Source organism: Leishmania major, chromosome 19 (genome assembly GCF_000002725.2).
Source record: "Leishmania major strain Friedlin complete genome, chromosome 19".
NCBI lineage: Eukaryota > Euglenozoa > Kinetoplastea > Trypanosomatida > Trypanosomatidae > Leishmania > Leishmania major.
Window position 1 is genome coordinate 1287 of NC_007260.2, and position 13409 is coordinate 14695.

The 13409-nt window shown below is 59.1% G+C and overlaps 8 protein-coding genes across 8 annotated transcripts; all 8 read right to left on the bottom strand.

The window, feature by feature from the left end:
- Positions 1–266: 266 nt before the first annotated feature.
- LMJF_19_0010 (putative Qb-SNARE protein) lies at positions 267–1154 on the bottom strand (the record flags this gene model as incomplete). The annotated part of the gene is made up of 1 exon (XM_001682526.1): positions 267–1154. One exon carries the CDS (start codon positions 1152–1154, stop codon positions 267–269), a length of 888 nt encoding a protein of 295 aa, XP_001682578.1.
- A 1286-nt stretch (positions 1155–2440) lies between these two features.
- Positions 2441–3211, bottom strand: LMJF_19_0020 (conserved hypothetical protein; the record flags this gene model as incomplete). The annotated part of the gene is made up of 1 exon (XM_001682527.1): positions 2441–3211. The coding sequence occupies one exon, from the start codon at positions 3209–3211 to the stop codon at positions 2441–2443; it is 771 nt and encodes a 256-aa protein (XP_001682579.1).
- Positions 3212–4272: 1061 nt separating this feature from the next.
- Positions 4273–4596, bottom strand: LMJF_19_0030 (histone H2B; the record flags this gene model as incomplete). The annotated part of the gene is made up of 1 exon (XM_001682528.1): positions 4273–4596. The coding sequence occupies one exon, from the start codon at positions 4594–4596 to the stop codon at positions 4273–4275; it is 324 nt and encodes a 107-aa protein (XP_001682580.1).
- Positions 4597–5140: 544 nt separating this feature from the next.
- Positions 5141–5464, bottom strand: LMJF_19_0040 (histone H2B; the record flags this gene model as incomplete). The annotated part of the gene is made up of 1 exon (XM_001682529.1): positions 5141–5464. The coding sequence occupies one exon, from the start codon at positions 5462–5464 to the stop codon at positions 5141–5143; it is 324 nt and encodes a 107-aa protein (XP_001682581.1).
- Positions 5465–6008: 544 nt separating this feature from the next.
- Positions 6009–6332, bottom strand: LMJF_19_0050 (histone H2B; the record flags this gene model as incomplete). The annotated part of the gene is made up of 1 exon (XM_001682530.1): positions 6009–6332. One exon carries the CDS (start codon positions 6330–6332, stop codon positions 6009–6011), a length of 324 nt encoding a protein of 107 aa, XP_001682582.1.
- Positions 6333–6917: 585 nt separating this feature from the next.
- On the bottom strand, positions 6918–7715 carry LMJF_19_0060 (40S ribosomal protein S2; the record flags this gene model as incomplete). Its single annotated transcript, XM_001682531.1, has 1 exon — positions 6918–7715. One exon carries the CDS (start codon positions 7713–7715, stop codon positions 6918–6920), a length of 798 nt encoding a protein of 265 aa, XP_001682583.1.
- A 1645-nt stretch (positions 7716–9360) lies between these two features.
- On the bottom strand, positions 9361–10761 carry PEX13 (putative peroxin 13; the record flags this gene model as incomplete). Its single annotated transcript, XM_001682532.1, has 1 exon — positions 9361–10761. One exon carries the CDS (start codon positions 10759–10761, stop codon positions 9361–9363), a length of 1401 nt encoding a protein of 466 aa, XP_001682584.1.
- Positions 10762–11650: 889 nt separating this feature from the next.
- Positions 11651–12949, bottom strand: LMJF_19_0080 (conserved hypothetical protein; the record flags this gene model as incomplete). The annotated part of the gene is made up of 1 exon (XM_001682533.1): positions 11651–12949. One exon carries the CDS (start codon positions 12947–12949, stop codon positions 11651–11653), a length of 1299 nt encoding a protein of 432 aa, XP_001682585.1.
- Positions 12950–13409: the final 460 nt, after the last annotated feature.

Sequence of the window (13409 nt, forward strand, 5' to 3'; positions counted from 1 at the left end):
GCAAATAGGTGACAAGGCAAAAGTTCAAGAGGCAAAAATAGGACGGGCGACGCAGCAGGGCAACAAAGTGATACGGCCAGCTGCGCTGGCAAGGAGGATGGTCACAAGGAACGTGGAAAGCAAAGCAAGGAAAGAGTAGCATGAAGGAGATGATCGTGAGTCGCAACACACGAAGCGATCTAGTGCGCCGCCACATTCGACCCCAGGTATACGTCACGGTGAAGAGCGAGGTAGGAGAATGGCTAGACATGCGTGCCGCCTCCCCTTCAAATGACGTTGAACTGCACAAGAAAGAAGCCGGTTAGGGCGACGATGAGAAAGACGCAGCAAACGTACAAGAAACAGTTCATCGGGCGGGTCTCCTTCAAAAACGTTTTGAGACGCCTGTTCAGGCCACGCAGCTGCGCGGTGTCCTTGTCGATCACCTGCTCTGTTTCATCCAGCATCGCGTTCTGCATGTCAATCTGCGCGCCGATTTGAACGGCCAAGTCATGCAGCCGGCCAACGCCCTCCTTAATGCGACACAGCCCCGCGTCGATCTTTGCGTCCTGAGCGGCGATCATCTTCATCTGCTCTTTGGATTCCTCGTGCTCCTGTAGCGTGCCACCACCTACGGTGCTGTCCACCAACTCCACATCGCCGGGCCCCACAGTCTCGCCGCTGCCGTTATCCTTCCGCCGCATGCCGAGTAGCTGCTGGCGTAGCTGAGCGCGCTTGCCAAACTGCATCTCCTGCACGGTGTTGATTTCTGTACGTGCCACCTCAACGCGCTGCGCCTCCATCTCCTTGAGGTTCTGTATCGCGGAGACGCAGTTGTCGTACTGGGATCTTCGCCCCTCGTAGTCGCGCTCAAGTAGATTAATCTTGCTTTCCTTCGGCTTCTTCTTCTTGTTCTCTTTTGCTAGTCGGCGCTCCGCTTCGAGCACTAACTTATGAATCTCTTCCAGTGTTTCCTCCATGAGTCGGAGGTCCTTGCGAATCTCGTTGGACTGCACAATGGCCATATGGTCCTGCCCGTGCTGACGGCAGCCGTTGTTGCGTTCGTTGATGTTGTTCTTCGCCCGTGTGGCGGCTCTAACAAAGTTATTCGTCAAGTCCTGGAAGGGGTCAGTGGATATGTCCCGATTTTCTCTCTCATCCTTCGCCCCAGCCATCGCACGCACGCGGTGAAGGCGACGGATGGTATCGCGCAAGGTTGAGCGCATCAACCCATCTGTGTTCGGCATGTAGTTCATTTTCGCGGTTGTTCTGGGGGAGGAGGAAGACGGCGCGGCGACGGCTATGTTACGCGTGTGTAAATATATGGACAGACGCTGCAGCCAAAAGCACCTCGTTGCTTTATGTGTCTGTCTGTGCACAATGAAGCATGCGTGCAGGCGGATCGAAGTGGGGACAGAGAGAGCAGCCTCAGCTTGAAACTTTGCCTTGCTGGAAAAAAAATGGGAATAAAAGCATGATCAACAGCCCATTGAACACCACCGATGAACGCCAATGTCACCAAGAAAGGGCACACAGCAAGAAAGACAAGGATGTGCGGTAGAGTAGAGCGCAAATCGCAGATATCGTAGTCTAAAGGTGCGCATGTGTGCACAACCATGGGGACAGAGAGGCCCTGTCAACTGTGTAGCATCGCAAACAGGTACCACGCCGTGGTGCCCTCCTCCACCTGTAGAAAACAAGGGTGAGGGGTTGTATTCGCGCTAGAATGAGGAACAGCAACGGCGTACAACACGCACATCGAGCAGTATAGCCGAAGGTGGCCTTTATCTAGGCCGAGGACAGCAAAACAGGAGAATGAACATACGCAAGACACGCAACACCGAGCGAGGAAGAGGGAGTGTGCAGCATAGTGTGGCACGTCAGGCACTGTCCTCTCCATCTGCTCTCGCCGTCTTGTGCATGATGCTGGCCGTCTTTCTGTTTTTTGTGCTTCTCTTCGTCTTTTGCCACGATTTCGTCTATTGCGGCCGTCCCCGACCGTCGGTTGTGTTGTTCTTTGCTGTCGTTACTTACGAAAAAAAAGATGCAGGCACGCAGACATGCACGTAAACGCGAAACACATAGACAGACGCCTTAGCGTGATGAGGACTACTGCGAGACGCTCGTGACGGGGATATACTCTTGGGGGAAAGACGTGCGGAAAATCCTTCATCTTTGTGTGTGTGTGTGTGTGTGTGTGTGTGTATGTTTCCACGGAGGAGGACGAAGAGCCGCGCGTGGCAATGGTGGTCGTTTGGGGGGAGGCGAGTGAAGTGCGAAAAAAAGACCGCTGCCTTCGTCATGATGCGGTCACGCATGTTGTGTTTCTCTTTTACACGAACAATTCCCGCTTCCTCAGTTGCCCCTCCTTCTCTCCTTTGCCTGCCAAGACACAATGTGATTCGACGGTATGGAAGGGCACGTGTCTCTCACCACAAACGGTCTCATTCACCAGCTTCGTCTACCACACGCCACCGCCGTTAGTCGGCTGGGAAGCACGGTTAAAGGGGACAGCGGACTGCTGGCGCAGGGCCGACTCGGGCACCTCGCTGGAGCGGAAGCGAACGGGGAACGCATTGCCGGTGGCGCGCTGGTGCGCGAGAGGCGCTGCTGAGGGGTACGAGTTGTACGGCGCCTGTGCCTGGGTGCCCATGAACGGCCGGGACGCCTGAACGCGCTCTGGAGCGTTGTTCCAGTAGTCGAACTGGCTAGCCGAAGGCCAAGCATGCTGCTGCTGGGGGGGCTGCTGAATGCGCGAGTCAGTGCCGAGGGACCACTGCCGCGTTCCGAGGTTCGCCGTGTCGGGGCGGTACACAGCGTGCTGCTGAACCGTCGGCGGAGGGGTCGGAGGCTTGCCGGCCTGGGCTGAGAACATGTAGAGGCCGCGCTGCGTCTCTGCCGTCTGCGTCACACGGGGAGGCAGCTTCACGGACACAACGCGTTCAATCTCCAGCACGTAGTGCGGCGCAATCACAAGCGCCACAGGCGCCGGCGGCTCAGGAATCGGCTCCATCTCCACCACCGCAGGGGCTTGGACGGTGTTCACCACCACCTCCTCCTCCGACGACTCCTCCGGCTGCGCGGGCGCAGATGGCTGCACAGACTCAGGCTGCGACTGCGGCAGCTCCGGCGGCGGCGGCGTCTGCACGTGTGACTGCGCCCCTTTCTGTGGAGAGGGAGTCTCTTTGGTGGCGTGGATTCCAGCCCCCGCGCTGGTGCGCTGACGCACCATATCCGCAAACGATGGGCCACTTCCGTTCTTTGCCCACGTCGACCCCGACGCAATGTCGCCCTTCACGTGCACAACTGGACCATGCGCTTTTTCCTCGGTAGCTGGCTTGCTCCTCTCCGCAGCGGCAGTCGGTCCCGCCTGCGGGCGGCGCGGACGTTCCTGGCGCTCTGGACGGTCACGGCGATCGCCGCGCTCACCACGCTCACCGCCCTCACGGCGCTCCGCATTGTCACGGCGGCGCTGCGGGCGCTCTGCGGGAGCACTACTGGAGTTGGCGGTGGGGGGCTTTGGCGAGTTCCGCTCTCTCGGGGCCTGGCGGGGCTCTGGCTTCGGGCCTGCGCTCATTTTCAAGAGAGAATTAGCACCTTTTCGCTCTTGACTTTTTTGGAGCTCTCTGGTCCAACGTCGGGTGGTATTGCTTGTTACGAAGACGGAGGGGGTTAGAGAAAAGCAAATGAAAATCGCGGGTGTTCACTAGCTGCATGATTTGTGCGTGCGGGTGTGCGCACCGTGGCAGAGGAGTGAAGGGGGGCGCGTGAGGGAAAGGGAGAGAAATCGGGGGTGGTAGGGAGATGAGATGAGGTGCTTGCCGGTCAAACGGACCAGCTCCCTGGCGAGACCAAGAGGTTAATACGGGGAAATCGCTGAGGAGCATAAAACTGCGACAAGAGGCTAGAACAGCTGCGCGTAGGTGACAGCAAGCGGATGTTCTTCACGCGTGCCGTCGTCACCCTCGAACACGTTTGGTATGGCGAGTGCACACACCGCAAGACGCCATCGACTCCCCCCCCTCCTGATCTGTGACTCAGCAGGAGAGGGACATTTCTTGTGCAACTTCATGTCCAGTACGCTGTCATATACACTTCACGTTGAGGGAGGGGGAGGAGAAAAGTAAAACGTCGAGAGAAAAGAAAAGCTTGCATCTATGAGAGGGAGGAGTCACGCAGATGCATGACACACACCGCCGGAAAAGGAGGAGAAGGGGAGCGCCACGCCGCAGTCGCCGAGGTCAGCGTTTGCGGCAGCCACCCTCCTACTCACGCGGCATCCGGCAAGCCGCTTTAGCGGGACGCGCTCGACACGGCCTTCGTGCCCTCAGCCATGGCATGCTTCGCGAGCTCCGCCGGCAGCACAATGCGCACCGCCGTCTGCACCTCGCGCGCACCCAACGTGCGCTTCTTGTTCGCGCGAACAATCGACGCGGCCTCAGTGCAGATGCGCTCCATCACGTCGTTCACGTACGAGTTCACGATCTTCATCGTGCGGTGCGACATCGACATCTGGGCGTTGATCGCCTTCAGCGAGCGGCCCACGTACACGTTCCACGAGCGCTTCGGCTTGCGGTGCGACTTGTGCGGGTTGGAAGCCTTGCGGGAAGAAGCCATGGCGGTGTGAGGGGGTGGGAGATGTAGAAGAGCGAGAGTGGCTGGATAGCGAAGGTGGGCTGGGAAGCTGCCGCAGAACCCATGAGGAGAAAAAGCAGGTGGCGAGGGAAGGGAAAGTTGAGGAAGCCGGCGTGGCAGGAAGGCAAAGCGAGGAAGCATGCAGTGGTCACGGGAAAGGAAGAGATGCTAGAAGGCGTCGGCACCGCGGCGCCTCTCTTCACAGGGTGTATAGGGCAACGGGGCGAGATGGGCATCACTGGCGGCGTCGCAGGCCGCAGGTGGCACCAACGGCGGTGCAGAATGTGTCTTGTGTTTTGCTCTGCGGTCAGCACGCACCGTCCACGTCGCACAGCGATCCGTGTGGCTGCAGGTCAAACAGGGAGGGGTCAAAAAGAAAAACTTGCATCTATGAGAGGGAGGAGTCACGCAGATGCATGACACACACCGCCGGAAAAGGAGGAGAAGGGGAGCGCCACGCCGCAGTCGCCGAGGTCAGCGTTTGCGGCAGCCACCCTCCTACTCACGCGGCATCCGGCAAGCCGCTTTAGCGGGACGCGCTCGACACGGCCTTCGTGCCCTCAGCCATGGCATGCTTCGCGAGCTCCGCCGGCAGCACAATGCGCACCGCCGTCTGCACCTCGCGCGCACCCAACGTGCGCTTCTTGTTCGCGCGAACAATCGACGCGGCCTCAGTGCAGATGCGCTCCATCACGTCGTTCACGTACGAGTTCACGATCTTCATCGTGCGGTGCGACATCGACATCTGGGCGTTGATCGCCTTCAGCGAGCGGCCCACGTACACGTTCCACGAGCGCTTCGGCTTGCGGTGCGACTTGTGCGGGTTGGAAGCCTTGCGGGAAGAAGCCATGGCGGTGTGAGGGGGTGGGAGATGTAGAAGAGCGAGAGTGGCTGGATAGCGAAGGTGGGCTGGGAAGCTGCCGCAGAACCCATGAGGAGAAAAAGCAGGTGGCGAGGGAAGGGAAAGTTGAGGAAGCCGGCGTGGCAGGAAGGCAAAGCGAGGAAGCATGCAGTGGTCACGGGAAAGGAAGAGATGCTAGAAGGCGTCGGCACCGCGGCGCCTCTCTTCACAGGGTGTATAGGGCAACGGGGCGAGATGGGCATCACTGGCGGCGTCGCAGGCCGCAGGTGGCACCAACGGCGGTGCAGAATGTGTCTTGTGTTTTGCTCTGCGGTCAGCACGCACCGTCCACGTCGCACAGCGATCCGTGTGGCTGCAGGTCAAACAGGGAGGGGTCAAAAAGAAAAACTTGCATCTATGAGAGGGAGGAGTCACGCAGATGCATGACACACACCGCCGGAAAAGGAGGAGAAGGGGAGCGCCACGCCGCAGTCGCCGAGGTCAGCGTTTGCGGCAGCCACCCTCCTACTCACGCGGCATCCGGCAAGCCGCTTTAGCGGGACGCGCTCGACACGGCCTTCGTGCCCTCAGCCATGGCATGCTTCGCGAGCTCCGCCGGCAGCACAATGCGCACCGCCGTCTGCACCTCGCGCGCACCCAACGTGCGCTTCTTGTTCGCGCGAACAATCGACGCGGCCTCAGTGCAGATGCGCTCCATCACGTCGTTCACGTACGAGTTCACGATCTTCATCGTGCGGTGCGACATCGACATCTGGGCGTTGATCGCCTTCAGCGAGCGGCCCACGTACACGTTCCACGAGCGCTTCGGCTTGCGGTGCGACTTGTGCGGGTTGGAAGCCTTGCGGGAAGAAGCCATGGCGGTGTGAGGGGGTGGGAAATGTAGAAGAAGGCTTGTCGTATGTGACTTGATGAAGGCACGCGCTGAGAATCTGTCAGTGAAGTGTTTGTCGATGTGGGCAGGAGAGATAGACTCGCCAATGGCAGCGAGTGTGAAGCATGAGAAAAAGTGAAAGCAAGAGAACGGCGTTGTGTGTTGCACATGTCAGAGCAGCCGTTTTCTGTCTATGAAGGGGCACTGCGATGTGCATGGAGTGCGTTGCCTTCCGCGACTCTGCCCCACCGCCACCGCATACGAGACGGCCCTCTCGTCATGCGACAAAGCGGCGCGGGTACGAGGGGACAGGGAGGAACAGGGGGTATAAAAGGAAACAGCTGCAACAGATACAGCGGCGTGCAGCACGGGCGTCTCCAACGCGGCAGTGTCACTTCCCAAGTGGGAGGAGTCACAGCGCAGCTGGTGATGAGCGTACTCGACCAATATGCGACTTTTCTTTTCGAAGACGTCTCACGAGAAAAATAATAAAAAAAAGTGACGAAAAGGAAAAGATAGGCAAAATGACTGTCACCCTTGAGGTAAAAGACCTTCTCTGCTATCCAAGCCTTAGGCGGTGGTCATCTCGGCAAGCAGCTCAGCATGCTCGTCGGTCGGATCGCGGCTGGGCTCCGTGTCCGCCCAGAGGTCGGGCGTGAGGAAGCCGTAGGTCTTGCGCAGGGCGTAGAACGTGGCCATGATCAGGTTGCCGTGCGTGCGGGTTTTGCCACGGGAGCTCGTGTACACGTCCTCGACACCGGCAAACTCGAGGATCTTCTTGGGCACGGGGGCCGCGACAATGCCGGTACCGCGGGGCGCGGGCACGAGACGGACCGCGACGGAACCGCACTTGCCTGTCACCTTCATCGGAATCGTGTGTGGCTCACCAATTTTGTTGCCCCAGTAGCCGCGGCGCACCGGCACGATGTTGAGCTTGGCCGCAATCATTGAGGCGCGAATCGCCAGCGACACCTCCTTGCCGACGCGGGCACCGATGCCGATGTGGCCGTCACAGTCGCCGACGACGTTGAATGCCTTGAAGCGGGTGCGCTGGCCGGCCGACGTGGCCTTCTGCACGGGGTAGATCTTCATCATCTCGTCGTGCAGCTGGCCCTCAGCGATGAGGGTGTCGACGATCTGGTGCTCCTTGATGGGCATCGAGAAGAGGAAGATCTCTTCCAGAGAGGTGACCTTCTGCGCCTTCACGAGGCGACCCAGCTTGGTGCACGGGACCCACTCTTTCTCCTCACCCGGGCCACCGCGGCCACGGCCACGGCCACCGCGTCCGCCACGGCCTCGGCCGAAATTGCGTTCCGCGCGGGGGGCGTCGGTGGCGGGCGCCTCCTGAGCAGGCTGAGTATCTGCCATGTCTTCCTTTCTAGGAGAAGACAGCTCGTTGGACATATGGAGTTCCCGGTTTGTGTGCGCACGTGCGTGCGAAGAAAGGGGTTGACAGCAACAGAAGTGAAAGCAGTCATCGAGAGCAGGGGTGGGAAAAAAGGAAGAGGTGAAGCGTAGAAGGCGACATCCGAGTAGCGCTGATTGCACACTGCAGTGGCGTCTTTGTTTTCCTAATCTCCGCTTCTAGAGTCTTCATGTGAAGCGGCACTTTTCTGCCGTCAATGTTGTGAGCGACCTTCTGCACAAACGCACGCGGGTATGCGCAGATACTCAAGCTCGCTCCATTTTCACCTGACACGAGGAGGGGAGCCGCGCGCATCCGGAAGGAGGCGAGTTTGACGGACGCAGAGATGTACGCGAAAGCAACACTGCTGGGCAGCTGGTACACAAGTAGCACAAGGGCCTTTCCACCACACAGGCACGCACAAACACACACGCGGGCAGCCTCTGATGCGGCGCTCTGAGTTGCGCGCTTCTTTGACATGTCGTGGCACAACAACACACAAAGGCGTGCGCCTCTTGCGCCCTCCTCGCTCCCATGCACGGCAACAGGAAGGCGACAAAAGAAGAGCGAACACAGAGACACATGAATGCATGCAGAAAAACAGGTCACCCGCCGCATGCGCATGGGTCTCCCGTTCTCCGTTATAGAGTCGAGGGCACGTAGACGGCAAATGAGAGCGTTATAAAGTGACGTCGCCCTGCACCTTAGAAGAATACGGGATGAAACAAACAGAGAGCGACGAGACAACAAGGGACAGGAGAACACAAAGACAGACACGAACACCCATGACAGTAACACGCAAGCGCAGACACACAGAGAGAGTCAGGTGGAGAAGGAAACAAACCGAGAGGCGAGACGACGCAAAGAAAAAGGGTACAAATGCTTTTGAAAGATGAAATGCGGATCAGATAGCACGGGAGGAAACACACACACACACACACACGAGGGGAGAAAATGAGCTGTGTAAGATGGGGGGGGGAAGGGAGGAGTGTCGGAGCCACCAGAAAGAGGAGATGAGGACAAAAGCCGCCGTCTCGCTCAATCCCTCCCCCTCTGCCGACGTACGCAACACCGACTCGCTCCTCACTTGCTCACACAGACACGGAGACTGCAGTAGATAACCTGTCCCCAACCCCTTCTCACCCTGCTCGTTCCGCAAACAAAAAAAAGTGTGCTCGACGGTAAGAGCTGGCAGTAAGAAACCCTGAACGGAACTCTCAGAGGCGAAAGGATAATATCGCGCGCACCCACACAGATGGATAGGCGCCATGTCTTCTGCTGTGCCTCATCCCTCACCCACCCACCCACTCCCTTAGCGCTCTTCTTTCTTGGGACCCTCCGCTCATGACATCCTCCTTTCCTTTCCCTGTCGCGTCGCGCCGTGCAGGCAGTGCCAACGCAGTCATTGGGGATGGGGGGGGGAAATGAGAGAAGGAAGAGGGAGCGGGATTGGGCAGGAGAAGGAAAAGGCCACAGGAGAGGGCAGCGAGTGTGATAGAGCAGAGGAAAGAAAGCACACGAAGAAGAGCAGAGCAGCAAGGATGAAGAGAACAAGACAGCGGGTGGTGAGGGACCCAAGGGAAGGCCAGCAACGAAGCGCGTGGGCCACTACAATTTTGTGATGCGCTCTGCGAGACGCAGGAAGTTGCTCGGTACGAGACCACGACGGCCGTGAGACGAGTAGCTCCCACCCTCCACCGCCATCGCCTCGCACCAGCTGCCCTCAGCGTAGTTCTCCACCACAAACTCGTCACCCGCCTTGAAGCTCAAGCACGAACCGTCGGCCTGCGGAGCCTGGTAGTCGTACAGTGCATAGTATACTCGGCGGGTACCGTTGCCACCACTTGGCCTTGCCGCCTGTGAGACACCGCACACGCCATTGGCGTTGTATGCCTGTCCCCATGCCTCCGAGAGCGTCTCCTCCTCGCCCTTGTCCCCCTCCGTCAGGCGCGACTCGGCGTCGCTGGAGCGGATGCTCACCTCGTACTCATCCTGGCTAAGTACGTTTCCGTAGGCGTCCTCTGCTGGGCCGGTGATGCGACGCCGGCGCTGCGGCAGCTTTGCGCGCTGGCGTGTGGCGATCCCGTACACGACCTCGCCCAAAAGGAAAAAGGCTATGCAGAGCAGCCACGCCCGCCACTTGCTCGAGCCTCCGCTGGCGGCTTTGGCGACCTGCTGGACCCCCGAAGCGCCCGTCGCGACCGCCTGCGTCTTGGCGACCGCGGCGCCGTACGGGTAATTAGCGCCCATGCCCATCCCCATGCTTGGCATCCGCTCCTGCGCGCTCGAAAATGCGCGCACTGCCTTCATGCTATAGTAGGTACCGAAGCACACGCCGAAGAGCTCCATGGCAGAGCGGAGGCCCTGCACGAGCACGTTGGTGAGGTGGCCCACAATCTCCATCCGGGCCTGCAGGCGCGCTTGTCGGTGCTGTTCCCGCTGCTGCCGAATCAGCTGGCGTTCCTTCTTGTGCTCCGCCTGGATGCGACGGCTGCGCTCCTCAGGTGACTCGTTCAGTGGTGGCAAAGTCGCAGCGTGCTGGTGGATAGGGGATGCTAGGTGATTGGACTGGTCCGCTTGCTGTTGTAAGTTGATCGAGGATTGCATGCCGTTGTTCTGAGTACCGTCGGCGTTGCTGCCGAGGCTGTTAAAACCGCCAACGCTGTAGTTGGAGTTGGAACCGTACGGGTTGTTTCGGACAAAGCTGTTGAGGCCACCGCTCATGGCGTACGATGAGCCTCCCATGAGACCCGAGTTTCCGTACATGCCACTCATGCCACCTAAGCCCCCACCGTACATGCCACCCATGCCACCTAAGCCGCCACCGTACATGGCACTGCCCATGCCACCTAGCCCGCCGCCGTACATGCCGCTGAACATGATGAAGGGTCTAATAAGTGAGAACGTTGAAGATACGACAAAGAATTCGAGAGAAGCGTAGCACACCGGCGCCACGATCGATTTCCACTCCTCCACGAGAAGCGACGAGCTGCGGCGCAAAGAGATCATAGGCGTGTGCGTGCGAGAGAGCGGGAGATGAAGAGGGAGAAGAAAAGTGTTTCATCATGGCGAAGCCACGCATCGGCAGTGGCTCATGCAGTCCAGTGCGAACTCACTTCACGCACGCTATCACACATGCAAGATTGAGATGCGCGTAGCTCTCTCTTTGCATGGGCGGTTCGGCACAACAGATGTGGAGGCACAAGAAAGCGGGGGGGGGAGGGGGAAGGAGCCGGCTCCCAGCGAGGGATCTCGCATGTAGTGTTTGGCGCTGAGAAGCGCGAACGCTTTTGTGTGTCCTCGTCCACCCGTTTCTCCTTCAACACAGCACCGGGAGGAAGACGAAGGGGGATACGGACTGCTCACCGCATAGCAGCGCATGCCTATCACAGCAGACTGCGTTTCGCATCGGGTTGTTTAATGTGCGTCTGGCACATGCTCAAGAGCGAGCAGCACCGATGGAAACTCATAAGTGAGCGTTGCTTCAGAAGAAGAGTGGGAAAAGGAACTGAAAAAAAGAGAGAAAGAAGGGAAAGAAAAACAGAATGTGCGCGTGCATGTGGGAGAGTTGTCGGGTGAGCAAAACAACCCTTGCGCACGTATTCTAAGTTACATCAGCTGCGCCTTTTTTCCCTTCAGCAGTTTCGTCCGCGAGGCGAGGAAGAGGTGGGAGGGAGAGGGTGAAAAAACACACGAGGATAAAACACCAACTAGGACGGAGCTGAGGGAAAAAAACACACAAGAAAAAAATACACAAAACAACAACGCAGGAGAGCCCCCCAACGGCCAGATGTATGATCAACCGAGACACACACGCAGACGAAGGAAGGCGAAAGAAAACAAGGCAGTGCAGGTGATAGCGAGAGAGATGCGGTGGTAGAGCGAGCGAAGGGAGAAGCTACAACTTCCATTCATCCAAGTTAATGGTTTGGCCAGCGTTTTTCGCGGCGCGCAGCGCCTCCAGCTTGGCCTTCATCTCCGCCTCGATGCGATCCGTCTCCCTCCGCATCGCGGACACCTCTTCCTCGTGCCTTCGCCTCTCCGACATCATTTGCGCAATTACGCGCTTCCGCTGCTCTCCCAACTCGGCTGTCGTGCGGTTACGCTCCTGCTCCGCAGCCTCTGCCTCTTTTTGCCGCTGGCGCTCGCGCGCCTTCTCAGCCTCTAACGCTCGCTCCTCCTCGGCGCGCTTAAGCTTCTCCTCACGCGCCCGCTCTTCAGCCTTGGCACGCTCGTGGACCTCGCGGAGCATTTGTTGTTCCTGTGCCTCGCGCACTTTCGCGTCTGCGCGGCGCACCGCGTCGGCCAGTTCCTGGCCGCGCTGCTTGTTCGCCATGTCGCGAGTGAAGCGGTGCTCGGCGGCGAGGTTAGTCACCTCAGCCCTTTCCTCCGCGAGGCGGCGACGCTCCTCGGCCAACTCGCGCTTCTGCGACGCCAAGTCACGCAGATGGCGCTCAACGTCCGCCTGCTGCTCACGCTGCACCTCCGCGTAGGCCTCCATCTGGGCTTTCTTCTCAGCTGCCTTCTGCTCCTTCGCCTCAGCTTCCCGCTTGCGTCTCAACATTTCGCGCTCGCGCTCGCGCTGATCCTTGGCCAGCCTCACCTCCTCCTCGCGCTCCTCCTCTCGCCGGCGCTGCATGTCGCGCCACTCCTCAACCCTGCGCTTCTCTTCGCGCTCGAGGTTCTTGGCATACTCAGCCTTTGCCTTGGTCACCTCCTCCGCCCGCCGCAGCTCTTCTTGTTTCTTTTTGAACCACTCAGCAAAGGTGCCCTCGGAGTTGAGGCCGCGGAACCCACCATCGGGGGTAGCCGAGAAGGGGCTCTTTTTGTACTGCTCGTAGGCATCCTTGAATAGCTGCTCGTCGGTGGCGTAGCGCGGCTTCCGCGAGGCGCCGGCGTCGGCACCGTAGGACGACGACGGGTAGGCAGCGGGAGACGATGGCTGTGGCGCCGCTTGTCGGAACGGATGAGCGCCAAAGCCACGGTCCCGCCGCGTCAGCTCCCGGTCGTAAGCCGAGCGCTTTGTGGGGTCATTGAGTGTTTGGTACGCGTTCACAACTAATTTAAAAATTGCCTCGCCGTTCGGGTTCTTGTCCGGGTGCAGCTGCAGCGCCTTCAGCTTGTACGCTTGGCGGATCGCATCCTTGTTTGCGGTACGTGATATGCCCAAGATGGTGTAGTAGTCTTGTTTATCCATTGCTTCGTACGACAACGCGCATTCCCCGGTTTCAGTCGAGGGAGGGAGTTGGAAAGGAAGAAGTCGCACAAACAAAGCACTGTGCGCGGCCGTGGTTGCGGAAAGGAAGGCGGAGAGACAAAGTAGACAAGGGACAGAGAGATACGCACAAACAGAAGAGGCGAGTGAAGGGTAGTGTGAGACACGCCGACTCCATAGTACGCACGCGGAGGCGGGCAACGAGCCCGGCGCGCCTGGGCGTAGACACTCCATTGCGAGTCTCGATGCCGTGCGGCGTCGACCAGCAGAAGTGGAGCACAGCGCATCCCTGTGGCCCTCATCACGCTGATACACACGCACAGAGGCGGTGTCCGTGAACACCGACGGTGGCAATCACTGCATTGCACAGAGGAAGTGCTGGAGGAACGATTCAGCACAAAAGATGCTTCGCTGAAAAGAGGCAAACCGCGAAGACGCCAGC